At 46.1% G+C, this 18694-nt stretch overlaps 2 protein-coding genes across 3 annotated transcripts in view; one reads left to right on the forward strand and one right to left on the reverse strand.

Moving 5' to 3' along the window:
* Positions 1-18694, reverse strand: part of LOC139328724 (low-density lipoprotein receptor-related protein 1-like) — a 90123-nt gene that overhangs the window by 3660 nt on the left and 67769 nt on the right. For both annotated transcript variants that reach the window (XM_070958691.1, XM_070958690.1), the window contains exons 42-84: positions 15139-15328; positions 14854-15058; positions 14480-14672; positions 13392-13517; positions 12983-13111; positions 12766-12885; positions 12547-12660; positions 12291-12440; positions 11190-11312; positions 10970-11086; positions 10645-10773; positions 10392-10514; positions 10141-10281; positions 9458-9645; positions 9168-9351; positions 9001-9086; positions 8771-8890; positions 8379-8566; positions 7936-8141; positions 7658-7846; positions 7418-7566; positions 7230-7323; positions 7011-7127; positions 6789-6908; positions 6027-6149; positions 5086-5211; positions 4880-4996; positions 4078-4184; positions 3855-3987; positions 3636-3758; positions 3432-3554; positions 3197-3334; positions 2971-3108; positions 2740-2859; positions 2368-2633; positions 2060-2241; positions 1821-1927; positions 1595-1714; positions 1275-1451; positions 1049-1189; positions 780-953; positions 419-580; positions 105-288 (exon numbers count right to left, since the gene is read on the reverse strand). In XM_070958691.1, coding sequence (XP_070814792.1) covers positions 105-288; positions 419-580; positions 780-953; positions 1049-1189; positions 1275-1451; positions 1595-1714; positions 1821-1927; positions 2060-2241; positions 2368-2633; positions 2740-2859; positions 2971-3108; positions 3197-3334; positions 3432-3554; positions 3636-3758; positions 3855-3987; positions 4078-4184; positions 4880-4996; positions 5086-5211; positions 6027-6149; positions 6789-6908; positions 7011-7127; positions 7230-7323; positions 7418-7566; positions 7658-7846; positions 7936-8141; positions 8379-8566; positions 8771-8890; positions 9001-9086; positions 9168-9351; positions 9458-9645; positions 10141-10281; positions 10392-10514; positions 10645-10773; positions 10970-11086; positions 11190-11312; positions 12291-12440; positions 12547-12660; positions 12766-12885; positions 12983-13111; positions 13392-13517; positions 14480-14672; positions 14854-15058; positions 15139-15328 — 6262 coding nt within the window. The remainder of the gene's footprint in view (positions 1-104; positions 289-418; positions 581-779; positions 954-1048; positions 1190-1274; positions 1452-1594; positions 1715-1820; positions 1928-2059; positions 2242-2367; positions 2634-2739; positions 2860-2970; positions 3109-3196; positions 3335-3431; positions 3555-3635; positions 3759-3854; positions 3988-4077; positions 4185-4879; positions 4997-5085; positions 5212-6026; positions 6150-6788; positions 6909-7010; positions 7128-7229; positions 7324-7417; positions 7567-7657; positions 7847-7935; positions 8142-8378; positions 8567-8770; positions 8891-9000; positions 9087-9167; positions 9352-9457; positions 9646-10140; positions 10282-10391; positions 10515-10644; positions 10774-10969; positions 11087-11189; positions 11313-12290; positions 12441-12546; positions 12661-12765; positions 12886-12982; positions 13112-13391; positions 13518-14479; positions 14673-14853; positions 15059-15138; positions 15329-18694) is intronic.
* Positions 17387-18595, forward strand: LOC139351292 (galanin receptor type 2-like). Its single transcript, XM_070993122.1, has 2 exons — positions 17387-17435; positions 17544-18595. Exons 1-2 carry the CDS (start codon positions 17387-17389, stop codon positions 18593-18595), a joined length of 1101 nt encoding a protein of 366 aa, XP_070849223.1.

Raw genomic sequence — 18694 nt, forward strand, 5'->3', positions numbered from 1 at the left:
TACAAGATGGGAAAAACTGTCAGTGGCAATGAGGAGACTGGACAATGTTGTACGCGTAACTTGTTTTGAGTGGACTAAATAACGTGCGCATCAGTGAATCCTACCGGCAGGTGAAGTCCCCTGTGGATGTGAAGCTGTCGCTGGGGATACACTCGCCATCACGGCAATAGTGACACTTGTCAATCTCACATGTGCTGCCAGTGTACTGAGGCAGACAGCGGCACAGTTTGGAGCCATTTTCACTCTGGAGACATGTGCCTTTGTTCAAGCAGTGGCCTTCACAGCTTCCTGCTCACACACACACACACACACACACACACGTAAGTACACTACATCTACTACAGGTACTCTGATTGCAGTTCTCTTATGTTCCTCATTGGTCAGCAGAAGTATTTGAGTCGATAGTGGGAACACTCACTGTACTGGCACTGGTCACCCAGGAAGTCAGCGGGGCAGCGGCAGGTTGGCTGGTTTCCGGCACTGACGGTGCAGTTGCCTCCATTTTTGCAGTAATCCTTGCAGGTGTGCAGGTTACAGTTTGGCCCTGTGAAGCCTGTCAGGCATCGACAAGTAGGAGAACCTGTGGAGGGACAGACATGCAAAGGGATTCATATTTTTCTCAAGTTACTGGGCCAGCAGAAACATAAAAATGGCCTGCAAAGCCATACTTTCGCCTACATAGTGCTTTATTTAACTACAATACACTCTTAGTCTTACTGTACGAGCAAAAGAAAGAGAACACAAAATACCAAAACCAGCATGCAATGTCTGTATCCTACCTGTAGGGGAGGGCGTGCATGTGCCTCCATTCTTGCAGTAGTCCCTGCACTGGTCAATCTCACATCGATCCCCTCCATAATTGGGCTGGCAGCGACACTTGGGCTGCTTGTGGGCATTCAGGAAACAGCTCCCCCCGTTCATACACTGGACCAAGCAGGAACCACTTGGAGGAGCTGTCAGTGATGACATTTTTTTCAGTCATGCAGAATAATCCAGATAGCCAGTGTCTGTGTGTGCATTCTGTATGCAGGACTGTGGGTTTACTCACAGATGGGAGACAGTGTGGGTGTGGGCAGCTCCACACAGGTGCCGTTGTCCAATGTGCGTCCATTGGGACAGGTGCAGACTGGTCCGCTGGGACTCAGCAGACACAACCATTCGCATTTCTTCCTGTCGCAGGGATTCGTCACTAACAAAGACAGAGAAAGAATGACAAAAATCAGTCCTTATGTCTTTGTTTTAGTGAGCAGCAGGAGCGTTTGTTTTCAACTCACTCTCAGGTTGCTTGTATCTGTGGTACAAAACGATATCCGTGGCGTGGTTCATTCCAGTCGTCAGGTTCTCAATGGGGCCTTTGCCGAACTTATTCACTCGGAAGACGTAGTTGTTGATGTAGGTGACGCCATAGATGTAGTCCTCAAAGACGTCTATGCTGAAGGGGTGATGGAGCTCTGAGCAGAGACACAGAGGACATGCTCTAGAAGCTTCACAGACAGTATCCATGCTAAAATACACATTCATGCATTTTCCACCCACATAAAGTTACAACTAAGTCACACACAAACTGTGCCATTGTGAGCATATGCCACTCAACTGTTCTTAATGCTGTTCACAGCCACAACGGCATCGCTGCCGTTCAGCCTCACACTGCAGATCAAGGAGAGTTTAGCATCGGCCCAGTACAGACGCTCATTGAAGTAGTCCACCGCTAGACCTGTAAGGAGAGAGAACGTGGTATTAGAAAAGGTTTGGAAGATTAAAGACTTGCTCTTTGTATATGGAACAAATGATTAAGAACATTGACATTCTGAACATTTTACCTGTTGGCCACTGGATGTTTTCCTCTACCAGCGTCTCTCTCATGGTTCCGTCCATTGCAGCTGTTTCGATCTTGGGATGGTTCCCCCAGTCTGCCCAGTACATTTTCCTAATGAAGGAAATGTAAAAGCTCCATTTACCACTGATTTTATACCAAATCTCCATTTGCATTCTAGTTATTTTGTACAAGTGGCTATCTTTGCTATTTCACCCCCCCCCCAATCTCCCAAGACCTGCTCACCCTCTCTGGGGGTCGACTACAATGGCGTAAGGCTCATCGATCATGCCGGAGATGAGAGTCTTGCGGTGACGTCCTCCACTTAACTGGGCCACCTCAATGACATCTCTACCAGAGTCGGTCCAGTACAAGTTTCCTGCCACCCAGTCCACAGCGATGCCACGAGGCATCTTCAGATCAGGGATCTGAACACAGAGATGGAGCAAAATTGGAAACACATGCATTGCCTGTCGTCTTTATGTTTACTGTACAACACATGCATGCATAAGTACAAGCACGCACACACACACACACACAATACACACACTTACCTCTACGTTTGTGACCCTCGAGTCACTTTGCCGTCGGTTACGGTTGCTATTGGGGGAGGAGGAGGAAGAAGGCAAGTCATAGGAAGAAATGCGCCCTGTGTGCCAGTTAGTCCAGTAAATGCGGTTGGTCTTCACATGCAGGTCCATGGCATCGATGCGCACGTTGGCATCACCCTGGAAGATCTGCTCATAGCGCCAGTTTAGCATGGAGGGGTCCAGGCTGCGGATCTCACTGTCGTCAGCGATGTAGAGCACTTGTCTCGGAGCTGAGGATGCAACAGATCATTGTAGTAGAGCAGAGATCAGTGTACACAGAGGATATACAGTATATAGATAAAGCTAACAAGTTTCCCCTATGGTAGAAGTACTCACCGTCAGCCTTGCAGGTCTCGTTGATTCTGGTGAAGTACTTGTGGCAGCTGCACTTGTGGGAACCCTTGGTGTTGTTGCAGATATGAGAGCACACTCCAAACTGCCTACACTCATTCTTATCTGTGAAAAGCCGCACGGTGCACAGCACGTTATACATAGCTTGAAGTCTTCAAGCAAATTTCAGCCATGATTTAACAATGCAAAACGGAGCAATGGCAGAGATAACTGTACCTTCACATCTGTTACGTCCATTGGACTGGAAGCCCGGTTTGCAGGAGCAGAAAGAGTCCGTGCCGTTCACCACACAATGAGCTTCATCTCCATCTCCACACACTGTCCTGTTACTGCGACAGTCATTCAGCACAGTGTCTGCAAGCACAGACAGGCAGCATGCATTCACACTGATAACCACGCAGAATATGCACTGTCAAAACAACTTTACTGCAACGGAACGCACCTTTCTTATTGCAGTGGATTTCATCAGAGCCATAGTCCTCACAGTCGTTGAAGTAGTTGCAGCGCAGGACAGAGCTGATGCAACGCCCATTGGAGCACTGGAACTCATCCTTTTGACATACTGGTGTGGAAGGAGGCACTGTTGGACGAGTCACAGTGAGGTCATTACTCTGATTATCACATGCAAAATTAAAAGTCAGATTCATATGACTTTACAGTAAGCTAGTAAAACTCACGGCAGTTGACTTCATCGCTGTTGTCCCCACAGTTGTTGACGCCATCACAGCGCTTTGACAATGGTAGGCACACACGATCATTATGACAGCGAAACTGCCTTGTGGGCGGGCACTGGAATTTAACTAGGAGACAGGAGGGGAGAAACATTAAGGACTGTATTCAAAATGGATTACTGTCCATGTGTGAAATGTAAAGATACTTACTGCACTCTTCTGGATTCTCATCTGAGTTGTCGCCACAGTCGTCCTCGCCGTCGCACTTCCAGCCCAGGGGTTTACAAAGAGTGTTGTTGCACTGGAACTCATCCAGGGGGCAGTGTCTACCCACTGAAATGAGATGGTGAGAGCGCAGGAAAGAAGAATGAAACATAAGCTGATTCATGTTTTCAGCATGACACGTTTGGCTATGTGTATGTTTCTTACCACCACTGTCACATTTCTCCTCATCGCTGCCATCCACACAGTCAGCATCAGCATCACAACGCCAGCGGATGGGGATGCAATGGCCATTTTTACACTGGAACTGATCACTGTCGCACTTCACGTCACAATCATTCTGGACCAAAGAAAATAAATAGTTTTTCATCAGTATCCCTGGTGTATCAAATTTCAAAGCAGAACGCTAGCCGGGAAGGTTGAGCTATACCTCGTCTGAACCATCGGCACAGTCGTGGTCTCCGTCGCACTTCCACCGGCCGGCAATGCAGCGACCGTTTGTGCAGGCGAACTCGCTCTCTGAACACTGACGAGGCACTGAGGGCAGAGAGAAGACAGCTTAGGACTGTGAGAGAAGATAATTAAGCAGAAACAGAGCGCAGAGGCAAGGAGCAAGGAGAGGCGTAAGGGAAGAGAAGAGAAAGGTGGGAATAGAGCAGACTGCAAAAAGAACACAGGGTGCTCTGTTGAGAGCCACACATACATGGATAAAAATAAGGCTCATAACTCATATCACAGGATTGACTCATGGGGCTCAAAGGTGGGGATGGTACAACATTCTGTACTGTAACAGAGAAGCTGGAGGAGTTAGTGGGATTGAAAAGGAGAGGAAAAGGCTCACAGAAGAAAAAAAAAAAGAAAGCTGGGGGCACACGCAGGACTGGGGAGCTGAGGTTGTGGATGGCTGAGCTGAAACTGTGAAAACACCTACCTCTGGCTCACATCAACAGGCCAGTGTGAAATGCAAAATAGACATGAGATGATGTGAGATGTGCAGATGGCCACAGAACTAATTAACGCAAAATGAAATCAAAGTCTCAACCATGCGTGTAGTTGAGTAAATCTATAACAGACGAACACGCAGTGAAAGGTGATACATCGCTTACCACGATAACCCATCGCATCTGAGAACAGTCTGCTTACAGTAGAGCTCGTATTATATTATGAATCATTGTTCCCATGCAGACAATGAGCTGTGGCTGTGGCTGTCAAAAGAATCAGAGAGAACCTACCACACTTGTCCTCATCAGAGTTGTCCCCACAGTCATTGTCATAGTCACACTGCCAGCGGCCAGGCACACAGCGGTTGTTCTTACAGCGGAACTGGTACGGCTCACATGTCCGCTCATCTGAGCACCAAACAGACACAGTAAGCACAATTGTGGCCCTATTACCAACTTCCTGTCCTGCTTTTCTCCATCTACCACGCAGTTCTTACCGCACTCTTCTTTAGGTTCATCTGAAGCGTCCCCGCAGTCATCCTCTCCATCACACTTCCAACGCGCTGGGATGCAGCGCCCCGAGTCCTTGCAGCGGAACTCATCCACACCACATGTCATTTGAGCTGCGACAGAGAGGATTTAATGGATTAGACATGTCGACACTGGGCATGAGATTATTCACACTGTTTCTGTGAAAGAATTAACAGATAACAAATAGATAATATTGTTAATATCAATGTCTGAAAATTAACTTCGACAATGATCAGTGCAATCACGAACAGCAGAATAAATCAACACTCTCCTGCTATCAGTTCTATTGTGGCTGTATAATTTTCCAAACAACAGTGCAATATTTTCTAGAATAACAACCGTGATTTCAAAAAAGTTGGGATGCTGTGTGAAACATAAAAACAGAATGCAATCATTAGCAAACAAACTGTATATACTGACAACAGTTTATGAAGTGGGATTCACAAAGTGGTGACCCTCGCTCCATCCTCACTTGTGAATGACCTGACTGATTCTTTCCAGGATGCCCTTCATACCCAATTATGATACTATCACCTGTTACTAATCAACCTGTTTACCACAACTTTCCCAGTCTTTAGTTGCTCCTGTCCCAACTTGTTTGAAATGTATCGCTGGCATCAAATCCAGAAGAAGCATATATTTACAAACATCAATGGAGTTGATGAGGTGAAACATTAAATATGTATCATCTTTGAGTATGTGTCAAAAAGGATTAGCAAATTATCACATTCTGTTTTATTTAGGTTTTTCACAGCGTCCAGTGTTATTGAATCCGAGCTGTATTTTTCTCATCCATTACAGACATCCAGAGCCTCCAATCGATATTATCAGTCAGGTCCTATTAAAGAACCCTGTTCATGCTGTTAAGTAGACTTATTTCTTGCAGTAATAATGAGCTGTGTCTTACTGCAGTTGGCAGGCTCATCAGATCCATCCACACAGTCATTGTCCCTGTCACACACCCACACCCGTGGGATGCAGCGCTTGGTGATAGCACACTGGAACTGGTTGGGGGCACATGTCACTTCCGCTGTGCAGGAGACAGACAGATAGTCCACTTCATAAAGACGAACTGCTACATAATCACAACTTTCACAATGAAAATGACTACAGTGCTGAAGTCCTGCCAGTGGCCCACGGAGACTGCAGCATTACGTAATAACACGTTGATTTTGCTATTCTTGCAGCCTTGCAGTTAAAGGTGCTAAAATGTAAATTTTGACCTCAGAATGGCACGACAGAACAGTTCATGTAATCTCCCTTAGTGGAGGATGAATGTGCTCAGCAAATGTCATGGCAATTACATTATGCAACATCATTTGGCCTAAGGCCACTGCTAAAGGAAAAGGTCAAAATGGACAGAGATCCTCTGGAGACCGTCAAAGTGTTCAACAATGTCCTGTAGGCTCATTAGATTTTGACATACAGTATGTGGAAGTGGAAACTGGCTAAAGGAAGGCTACAGAGGAAAGCTCAAGCGGTCACTACAAACAGTAGGGTTCATCCAGTGAGGACAAAATTTAGTCTTGCTTCAAGTTGTAGAGCTATCTTGCGCTAAACCAAAGTGTTGTTCAGATACATGGACAGAAAGACATACAGTAGACACTGCCACTAGCAGGGCAAACAGTGACAAAGGGCCTAAGGGAACCAGAAGGGCAATGAGACTCACGACAGTCTTTCTCATCCTCTCCCTCTCCACAGTTGTCCTGTCCATTGCAACGGAAGATGCCAGGGATGCAGCGGCTTGGGTGGGAACATTTAAACTGACTTGGCAAACACACGTGGATGTCTGGAAAACAAACAGTGGGTAACAGAGGATATAGGTTATTATAGGTACACCTGAGGAAAAGATTTAAGTGCTGTAAGTATGTGCAGGTGTGTGAGTGTGTACCGCAATTGGCCTCATCTGAGTTGTCTTGGCAGTCATTGTCTCCATCACAGATGTAGGCCGGGTTGGTGCAGATGCCTGTACCACACTGGAACTGGCCTGGTCTGCACTTAAACTCAGCTACAGTGACAAAACCCAGCACATTATCAACCAGAGCAAAAGTTACTGCAACAATAATGTGTTACTACAACTTATTATAGTCAGGCTGCAGTAGATACTCACGGCAGTCTGCAGGCTCATCTGAGCGGTCTCCGCAGTCATCTTCAGTGTCACACTTCCACCAAAATGGAATGCACTTGTCATTTTTGCAAACAAACTGAAGGAGCAGAGGAGAAATTAGTTTATTTTTTCGATTTAATAATGTGTTAATAAAGGCCTATATCTAAAACAAAGGCCTCAAGCTAGCTCACCTGGCTTGCAGTGCAGTTGGACAAGCACTGTTTGCCATCAGCTGCTAGGTAAAAGTTAGTGGGGCAGGCACACTTGTAGCCCCCTCCGGGCGAGAGCAGACACAGGTTACTGCAGCCTCCATTGTTGATTTGGCAGGGGTGGTCAGCCACTGAAGAGCAAGCAAATGTACACAAGTAGAATTAAAGGCAGATAGATGAGGATCTACATGTGGTTGTGAGTGACGGGTGACTTGGTTTTACCCTCAGGCTGGCGGTACGGGTGGTAAATGTGGATGTCCATCGGTCTGTGTAGGGTGCTGATCAGCACGGTCTTGTTGACTCCCAGTGTTTTATGGGCTCTGTTGATGGACTTTGTCTCCCAGTCTGTCCAGTAGATGTACTCCTCGAACAGAGTCATTGCAAAGATGTGGGGGATATCCTGAACCAGAACTACATGGGCACACACGAGACAAATAAGTTAGTAACAACAACTGGAAACGAGCACAAAGACACTCCCACTGAGTTTATGCGTGTGTTACTTGTGTGTCTGTTGGTTCCATCTAGGCTGGCAAATGCGATGTAATCCTCTCGAGCATCGGCCCAGTAGATGCGATCATTGACAAAGTCCAGCGTCAGGCCATTGGGCCAGGTGATCTTTTCCTCCACTATAACGCTCCTGTTGGTGCCATCCATCCCGATCCTCCCTATGTGTGGGCTGTCACCCCAGTCTGACCAGTATAAGTACCTGTCGGGGATGTGCTCAGTTTATTGGTTATAATAAAACAGAATTGAACAGCCTCTCGGTTCCAGAAGTCTAATGCACTTACTGCATGTAATCAACCAATAAGCTGGACTTCATATTTCTAAAATGCACCCATCTGACTTCAAACAGAATCAAATAAACTTTCTCTGCTCAAAAAAAAAACATTTGCTGCTACTTTTTCTGACTCAGATCTTCAAAGTTGTGCAGAGTCACTCTTACCCATAGCGTACGTCCACAGCCACAGCACGTGGCTCCCTCAGGCCGTTGTTGACCAGGACTGTCCGGTACGCTCCATTCAGCTTTGACACCTCGATGGTGTCCCGTCCCTTATCACACCAGTACAGGTTTCCTCCCACCCAGTCGACAGCCAGACCGTCTGGGTTGCTGAGTGATGTGCGATGAAGGACCTAACAAAAGAGCAAGCAGTGTATATTTTCTGAATCTGTGCCTCACAATGAAGAAGTTAATTATTTTTCCTGGGTTTTCACTGCACATACAAATGAAGGTTAATTAATCATTTTAAATGCTGGATTTATGTTTGGACCAAGAAGGTTTTATCAGCACATTTCACTGTCCGCTATCCTTCTTAGACGAGATGCTGCCACACTGACCTGAACATCGCTGCCGTTGATGTGCATGCGCCTGATCATGCTTCCCTGGGTGGTCACATCTGTCCAATAAATCATCTGCTGGCGATAGTCGAAGTCCAGAGCCACAGCATTGTTCAAGCCCTACCAAAGCACAGGGAGCTGCATTAGTCTGGGCCAGCGATAAACTCATGCAGGATAGTTTGCAGGATTTCCAAGCACTTCAAAAGACAAACTGCATCTGCAAGTCTCACCTGTTTGAGGAGTGTGTAGTTGGATCCATCTAAATTGAGCTTTCTCAGATAGTAGCGGTTGGCAAAGATCAGGAAGGGTTCCTCGTCTGCAGGGAGGGAGACGTCATATGTTAGATGATTTACCAGCAACACTTTCTGAATGTTACTAATCTTGTCATGTTTCTTACCAGAGGTGGATTTGCATATGGTGGGGTTTTCAGGGCTAAGCTGGAAACCCTCCACACACAGACAGTGGAAGCTGCCGTGCGTGTTGATGCATCGCTGTGTGCAGGGATAGGTGGTTGTGCACTCATCTATGTCCACACACGTCTTCCCATCATCTTTCAGACGGAAGCCGGGGTGACATCTGCACTGCAAGGAGGCAAAGCCCAGAGAAGGTAAAGCAACCGTGCATGCCGCTTAATTTACACACCTATTACTGAAGAACTCAAGTCAGAATTTCATGCTGTTCACTTACCTTGAAGCCTATTTTAAGGTCTTCACAGAGCTGGGAGCAGCCACTCAGTTTGCTGTTCAGGCACTCGTTAATAAAGCAGTTCAGCTCGTCGGAGCCGTCGCCACAGTCGTCCTTATGGTCACAGAGCAATGTCTCATTTACACAGTTTCCATTGTTGCAGGCATACGCGGTGTCGTTGCATTTCTTCTCTGTTCCATTAAAGAAAGAAATGAAATGAGAAACAAATGAAGAGAAAATGTCAACAGATGCAGATGCTATTACTTCAGAGCCTCCGGGTTTTATTTCAGTCACAGCTGTTGAGAGTGCTTCATAAAGATAACCAGCATTGGTGTCACATTCACTTCTATGTGCATTAACATATGCACTCATACTGGACGATATGCCAAGATGGCACCGCTCCAGTGGAGTGTTTGCAGTAGCTCGTGTAACACCCCAATTTCTCCTCTTATCTTATCTTATCTTATCTTATCTTATCTTATCTTATCTTATCTTATCTGCATTCTCCATGCCCTGCTGATCTGTTGTATGTGCTATAATGTTGTTTATCCTTTGTCTTTGGCTACATTTTCATTTTTTTACATCAACATGCTCAAAAGCTACAGATGAAAACTAGACATGATCACTGATGTAAAATAATTAGACAAGCAAATAAAAGAAAAAGTAAGAGGCTGTAAGGATATAACCTGGGCCAGCACAGCGTGGGTTCTTTGGGGCCTCGTCTGAGTGGTCATGGCAGTCGAAGTCTCCGTCGCACTCCCATGAACTCTGGATGAGGCATCGCCCGTTGGCACAGCGGAACTCATGGGGTCCACATGTCGGATATTCTGCAGCGAGAAACAGCATGACGGTGAAGGAGAGTTCGGGAAGTCAAGCGAGGAGGAGAGAGCTTTTCTAAATCACCCCATCAGGAAAAAGTGTTTAAGACTCCACTCACCACACTCCTGGGACTCATCTGAGCCGTCGCTGCAGTCGCTGTCATGGTCACACACAAAGTGCTTGGGAATACACTGTCGGTTCTGGCACATGAACTCATTGCTGCTGCACGTGTTGTTGAACACTGTGAAATAAAAACACTTGGTGAGTGAATGAGGTAAAAGGATGTATACCCCTACAGGTGCAGTATGGATCTATGTCTTCCTTTGTATCTCTGGGTTATCAAAATGCCTTTAACCCTCGCCTGCACTCACCACAGCCAGCTTTGACGCTCTCGTCAGCCCCATCAGGACAGTCTTTGTCTCCGTCACACTTCCAGCGCTGAGGGATACACATGTGTGATCCAGGACATTGGAACGCCTCAGGACTGCAGGTTTTGGTCTCTGTGACAGAAAGAGGTTGTTGAAGATCATTTTGATGAATGAGTTTATGTGAACATGCAATGAACTTCGATATCAATCACATAATTCGAATTTGGAATATAAGAGTGGTCCAGTATCCACAAATGAGGATGAGCATGTCATGCTTGTTCATATTCTTATTTTTATTGTGCCATATTTGTCAGCCCTAAACACTCACTGCACTTGCTGTCCTCATCGCTGCTGTCACCACAGTCGTCGGCTCCGTCACACACCCAGCGGTTGGGAATGCAGCGGTGGTTCCCACACTCAAACTGAGAGGCTGAGCAGAACTTATCTAGAGGTCCAGAAAGAATGTGTAAAGTGCAAAACACAAGCGCCAAAATAAAGTAATGGTCTGCTGCACTTGAGCTTGTTTAGGTTCTTGTATGTGAACTTACCACAGTGAGCCTCGTCGGCACCGTTCTCACAGTCGTTCTCCTTATCACAAGTCCAGCTCATGGGGATACAACGTCCACTAGGACAGGCAAAGAAGGGCGTAGGACACTTTGTTTTCCCGCTCCCTGGCAGAGTGACATCAAAGAGAAAAAACAGCATGAAGAGAGATTACAATGTTTTTCAAAGAGAATTTCCTCCAATACCACAATTTCATGGATGAAAACATGAACATAAAACAAGGAATGTTTTTGGTATGTTTGTTTTTGTTTGTTTCATTTGGAATAATCCAAATTGGACTCCTTGCTCTAATCCAGGGACACTCAGCGTGCTTTGCTCACAGGACACTTTTGCAAAATGACAGAAGGCCACGGGCCAGTTAATAAACAAACATTAATAACATTGATCAGATAAAATGTATGAACATTAAAAGGCCGATTACACACCTTTCTTTGAAATTCAATATTTTCAAATTAACTGATTTACTAACTTAACTTATTAAATTAACTTGGTACAGGGATTGACATTGGGCCTATAGTTTCAGTTTCTACAACATTTAACAAACCCGGAATGTCTTCCATCATTCAATCACTCAAATGGAGGAATGATTTTTATATTTAACCTCTGTTAGTGTGAAATGCACACTTTACAGATGACTAGTTTTCCGTATAACCTTTGCTCCTGTTTAGCTCATAGTTTTCTTCCCCCACATTGCTCACCATCTGATCCCACTGCACTTTGCACAGAAAGACCTCCACATAAAGATCAACCCTCTCTCTCTTACTAATAGCCTTACTAATAGTTTCCCATCATAAAAAAACAGCACATCTGTCCCTCTGTACAGCGCTGACTAACTGGGATAAACAAATTAAAACATTCCCTGTGTGAATACCTTTATTTTCTTCTGGAATCAGAAAATGTTAATCCACGACAAAATAATTAGTCTTCAGGCTTTATTGCGTTTTCATTCTCTGTGATTTTAATGTGTATATGACTGCATTGCAATGCTATGATATGAATCATCAGATAAATTCATTCATTCATTTCCTTGAATATGCAGATTTAGCTATGAGAAAATATGTGTATTTGAGAGGGTGATAAAATACCTGGGCAATTTCTTTCATCAGAGAAGTCTCCACAGTCATTAGCTCCATCGCACTGCCACGAAGGGGCAAAGCAGAGTGTGGTGAACTCGCACTTCTGAAATGTCACTCCCTTCACTCCCAGGTGGAAGTAACTGGAACAGTCGGTGGCAGCTTAACAAAGAGAGCAGCACTACTTTATACCGTAGCTGGGAGAAAGTGTTGGCTTTTATCCATTCACATTTAGTTACTCTGACAGAATCCGCTCATTTGAACTTACTGCAGTTCATCTCATCACTGGCATCCTCGCAGTCCACTTTCTGGTTACACTTGCTGGAGTTGGAGATGCAGCCTCCGTCTCTGCACTGGAACTGATCGGCTGAGCACAGTGTGGCTGACAGACGCAAAGACAAGAGACGGTGTTTAGTTTAAACATCATTTGAAAATGTCATACGACTGCAGGCAGGAAGAACTTGTTTGATCAGAAGACTCGACTCACCGTTACAGAAGACTTCATCGGAATTGTCTCCGCAGTCGTCCTGACCGTTACACCAGGAGCTATGTCCCACACAGCGGCCATTCACACACCGTCTGTAGCCCTTCTTACACACACGGTTGGCTGAGAACCAGACAGGAAATAATGCAGACTCAAATTGCAAATGTCAACAAGAAGACTGCAGCAGAAACCGTTCTGACAGAGAAAAGGTTCCACTCACCGCAGTAGGACTGTTTCTCATCAGACTTGTCCTTGCAGTGGGCCATGCCATCACAAGTCAGGGTGTAGTTGACACAGTCTCCGTTTCCACACTCAAACTCATCAATGTTGTTACATGTAGTGTTGAGCGCTGTGAGACAGAGACAGAAAAACGCACTTGAGAAGAGTTGCCTTCCCCCGAGGCATGAAAGGTGGACGATCATTCAAATCCACTTCAAGTCTGATCTCAGTCTTTGCTTGTAACTTTATTACATTATGGTCTGTGTGCAAAAGAGGTCCTGCACCCCAGATCTGCAGATTTAATAAAGAATACTTTATTGAAATAACTTAATAAAATTGTGTGCAGAATTTTATCTTGGAACTTCAGCAAAGTCAAACTTTTGCTTTTATGGCTCCCTGTCCTGTATTACCTGTGCAGGTGTTGTCTTCCAAAAGCTTCCTGTCACCACGGCAGCTGCAGTTGACCCGCCCCTCAGAGGTCAGCAAACACAGGTCCTGACATCCTCCATTGTTAACACGACACAGAGAGAACTCACCTACGAATAGATGAGGGAAGTTAGGGAAAGGTAGTCACACAAACCTCCGCCCCCCCGAGACACAAACACCCACACACACACACACACACACACACACACACACACATACAGACACGTGTATCCACATCAGCAGGCAGACAGATACGCCTGCATGAATGTGGCAATGGCTTTGCCTCCGCTGAATGCATAATTCAATGTGACTCAATCTAAATGGGATTTGCAGCTATTACCTCAGGCTCTAGGCTTGTATGGTCGCTTTGGGTACTGGAGCACGAGAGAGTTTACTGAACGAGGCGACTTGAGGGAGAAGATGGCTGACGATATGGCAGAGAAAAAAACGCAGGGCTGCACTGACAATGGGGGATGCACAATAAGACGGAGAAAGAGGTGGAGATTTTAGATAAAGCTGGAGGCCCATTCTGGTGCGTGTGCGTAATCTGCTGCAGTGTCACGCTTTGATTACTTCTCTCACCTCATAAACTGCTCTGTTGGGGCAGAAAGCATCTTTTTTCATGTGTTTTGTGTTTAAAAGTGACACTTAAAGTACATTCAAACTTTTAGATAGACTGGTGATGGCCTTCCCAGCCTATGAATGGTAATCTGTGGAGTAATGAATTTTAAGGATATTGCCAAGCAAATGATTGCACAACTAATTATTAATGTAAAAAAAGGTTGATATAGTGATTATTTTATTAATCTCTGTGCTTTATGTATGGTGCATATTAGTGTAATATGAGATGACACAAACTGATTGGTATTTCAAACCACTTAAACCTTTTACTGTTTATATTATTAATTGATCAAATTCTTATTATTATGACTTACTCTGACATTAATATGACAGAAAACTGCACTGTGATAAAGGACAAAGGCACACTTGCTGTCACAGTGTGACTACAGTGAACAGTAATGACACTCACTCACACAAACAGCTAGATCCTTCACTCTGTGTGAAAACTCACAGCTATTGGTGTCATTGGCCACGGCGACGATACCCATCGGCTGCTGAGGTATGTCAGCACGCAGCACCTTCATGTCTCCTCCTGTGTATTTGTCAGCCCGAAGCACTGCCCTCCTCACCCAGTCAGTCCAGAAGATGTAGTCCCCGTACACGGCCAGGCCAAACGGGTGCACCGGCTCATTCTTCAGCACCACCTGCAGGGGGAAGCACAACCACAGCCACGAGCTCACACACTCAGGAAATTCCAGCAGTGAAACAAACTGACAGCTGATATTGGGAAACTCCTTCATATAATCATCCCGCAGTACAAATATTTTCATCATGCAGCATGATGTACACTGTGTGTGTCTGCATGTGAGTGCGGACGTTACTCACGTAGCGCCGGGTGCCGTCGTACTCGCAGCGCTCTATCTTGTCTAGTGTGGCGTCAGAGAAATAGAGTTTTTCGGCACGGTGGTCTATGGCCAGGCCGTTAGGGGTTCGGATGTCATTGCCAATGATCACAAGGACATTGGCACCAGTCAGCGTGGCGCGCATGATACTGGGAGACTGCTCGTTCCAGTTGGTCCAAAACATGAGGCTGCAGGAGAAAGTCCAAATCAGTGATGTGCACGTGCAGGAATGTGTGAGACATGATGTGAATTAACGCTTTCGTCTAACCTCTGACACTCGTCAAGGACAAAGGCTCTGGGGTGGTCATCTCCCGACATGGTGACCACGGTGTGCCTGTCAACGGCACCCCAGCGGCTCTGATCCACGGTGTGGCGGGTAATGGTTGACGTAGTGTAGCTGGTCCAGTACAGCATATCCCAGCCCCTGTGGTACGCCAAGCCCTCCACAGAGCCGACGTCTGAGAGAGAATGAAGTAACAGAGAGAAGAGAGAGAAGATGGGAGACAGGAAGATAGAGATGAATACAGAGAACAGTTGAGAAGGTGAAAGAAAAAGAACAGAGAGACATTAAACCACAAAGAGGGAGAAGAGAGAAAAGAAAAAAGGGGGAAGGAAAAGAAGCACGTCAATCCCAGTACTATGTTAAAAGGCCAAGTGTGGACTGTCTGGCAGCAGCTCAGTGCTGGCAGACTGTTGTATGGCAGCAGAGTCAGGGCTAAGGACATGACAGCTTGGTATTAATGACCAAGAACACAGTGTGATTCAAGGCTTTTATCCAACAAATAGCTCACTAAAAAGGTCACAATAACAGTTGCTAGCGGCTAGTGTATTACTTTCCATTGCACTACCTCATCATCGGATGAGAAATACAGTCATTTTTTCTGCTCCGCAGCCTTGAAATGAGTAAGAGGTTGTGAGCTCCTCGACTGCACAGAGGCCAGAGGACGGACAAGAGTCAGCCAAAATGGAGGAACACAAAGTTCTGTAGCGGGAGATAGAGAACAGCTGCTCTGCTTTTGAGACAATACACACACACACAGACAGACAGCGTACTTCAGGAAGAGTAAATATGAGAATAAATCTTGCATCTGATCACACCAATGCCAAATAACTGGTAATAGTTGCCTCCTTATTGCAGTTACTGTAATGTAACAGTGAGGGCACGGCACAGCCCTTTTCCATGACCTCACTCTATTAGCTCAGGCCAGAGGATCAGTGAGGTTCACCACCAGGTGGGACTCTTAACACTAAACCTCAACATCTCCAGTGCAACGCCGTGGACATGAATCAACATTCGTCTGGCTCGTGCTACCAGGAATGAAGCATAGCAAGTGGAGAGCCGAGCAACCAAAAACAACCCTGCTCCACTTCTTGCACCCATAAATCAATGCCCTGAAAATTGACAGAGCAACATGAAATCAATTCACCTCTATTTCCTCTTTCTTTAGTGCTGTTAATGAATTGTAAATCTCTAGCCTGCAGCACTCTCTGCTCAAAATCTTGCTTCTCCAATCTGTCGATCATATTAGTGACCTAAGCCTATCTGCATTTCTGTACATTTCTGCAACACAATAACACAGATGAGATTAATTTATATTCTTGAGCTCAGCTGGTTACTGCTGACACTTTTTATTGCAGTTATCTGCAGTAGCTGTGATGGCAGTTCAGTGTTTGCTATCAGACCGGCAGTCAATAATTACCCTGATTTCTGATGGCAAATACTATTTCATTCTGTCTCTGTGTATATACCATACCAGTGTGTTATGTATATGTACTGTATCTGGAGGGGCAACCCTCAAAGAAAACGTACAGAGCCTTTCAGAAAATGTCTATAAACAATGAACCCTGGGAAAAACTATGTTTGGCCCCATTAGGCCCTCCCACAGAGAGCAGGCCAGCCTATCTCTCGCCTGCTCTCTGATAGTCAGTCCAGAGTTCACCTGCCATTTATGGTGTCATCCCCTCTTATCGTTAAGCTATTCGCTTCTCTTTTCCTCCTCTGCTAGAATTGTGTTTCTCTGGAGACTCGTTCCTCGGAGGCAGGAGTGAGGGCTGATTGTGGATTGCTGAGCACGGGCCTGATTGAGATGTCATGTGGAGCGGTCGCCTGCTTTGAGGTGACAGGAAATCACACAATCTACCGCTCTTAACAGCTGGGTACTCTTAACAAGAGTCCAGGAAGAGGGAAGAAAACCCCAGCGGCTAAGATATCAGAAGTGTCTTGACTTCACTGGAAGGGTCTGGTGTTATTTCACCTGCCTCCCCCAGGCCCCCCAGGCCCCCCAGCCAATCAGAGGTGGGTTGATTGCGATAGACTGGAATGACTCAGTTCACATACAGCGCATTGGAAGTAGCTTGAAATTTACTATGGAAATGTCTGAATGTGTTTCAAGGGCCAATTTAAGGAGAGGAAGGGAACATGAATGTATATAACCTGTGTATATGTATTTATTCATGCCTTGAACATTCATCTTCAGTGCTTTTTATTGGAAAGATTTATCACCAGCCTTAGGGAAATGACTGGAAAACTGTGTGATGTTATGTTTGAGCACACTGCTATTGACTGTGAGTAATCATTTCCACATGTATTATCAGTAGTTTTATGATCTGCTTAAGCGTATTTGAACAAACCAAAAGCAAACTGTGTTTTAACAGCAGCAGTATGACTGGAAGACACCTCCATGACTGAAGACAGGATGCTGCTGTGGAACTCGACACGTTCAGAGGATCTGCTGGGGAACAGCAGTGATGCTGGTCGCAACGTGGAGCAAATCCTCGTCCCGATATTAGATGCACTGATTCTGGTGCTGGGAGTTGGTGGGCACACCTTGGTGATGGTGATCTTGTGCGGGAGGCGGAGAAAGGGAGTGGGACGTATTGGACAGGCTTCTCAAAGCTCCATGACAGGCACGGGAACAGACGTCCTCCTGCTGGCTCTGAGTGCTGCAGACCTGCTTTTGCTCGCTATGCTTCCCTTCCACACTGTCACCATCGCCATGCAGCACTGGCCGTTTGGGGACTTAATGTGTCGTCTGGTGGGCTTCTTGGGATCAGCCTGTTCCTCGGCCAGTGTCTTCACGCTGGCCGCACTGGCTGTGTCTCGCTATCTGACTGTGGTGCAGCCTACCAGAGCCTACAACCTCCTGTCCCCTCGCCGGGTGTCAATCGCTGCTGCGCTCCTCTGGGTCCCAGCCTGCTGCCTCGCTGCTCCTCAGCTGGAATTTCGCTTTGTGGGAAGCCCACACCAAGCCCTTGATGGCCTTGCTTGCTTTGCTTTCCTGTCCGACCGAGACCAGCTGATCTATGGACTGTGTCACTTCATCATGGCCTTCTTGCTTCCACTGGTCACCATTGCAGTGGCGTACATCAGAATCTACTTGTTCCTGTGGAGAAGTCGGCATGCCAGAAGTGCCCCCCAAGTGGAGCGCTACCAGAACAAAGTGACCCAGACATTGGCCGTTCTGGTGATTGCTTTTACTGTGTGCTGGCTGCCGTCCTATGGCCTGATGTTGGCCTTACTGGCAGGTGACAGCTCAGGGGCCACTGGCGCCTCACCACGTTATGGCCCCATCACCGTGTTTGCACGCCTCATGGCGACCTCCTCTACAGTGATGAACCCCATCCTCTATGTACTCATGTCCCAAAAATTCAGACAAGACTTAATGAGGCTGTTCAAGAGGGGAGGGCAAAGAGCCAGTGTAGCTGTGGCTATGTCTGCTGCCTGACAGTGTGACTATCAACAACTACTTTGATATAACCAAACACCTGACACACAGACACTGAGCAAAGACTACTAGGCACAATAAAACAATTACAAGCTGAGC

The sequence above is a fragment of the Chaetodon trifascialis genome, chromosome 3 (genome assembly GCF_039877785.1).
Source record: "Chaetodon trifascialis isolate fChaTrf1 chromosome 3, fChaTrf1.hap1, whole genome shotgun sequence".
Classification (NCBI taxonomy): Eukaryota; Metazoa; Chordata; class Actinopteri; order Chaetodontiformes; family Chaetodontidae; genus Chaetodon; species Chaetodon trifascialis.

What these genes read in the sequence shown, in the direction of transcription:
- LOC139351292 (XM_070993122.1), top strand. Translation starts at nt 17,387, where the DNA reads ATGACTGGAAAACTGTGTGATGTTATGTTTGAGCACACTGCTATTGAC. An exon ending in TGAGCACACTGCTATTGACT is followed by an intron (nt 17,436 to 17,543) that starts GTGAGTAATCAT and finishes TATGACTGGAAG; the next exon opens with ACACCTCCATGACTGAAGAC.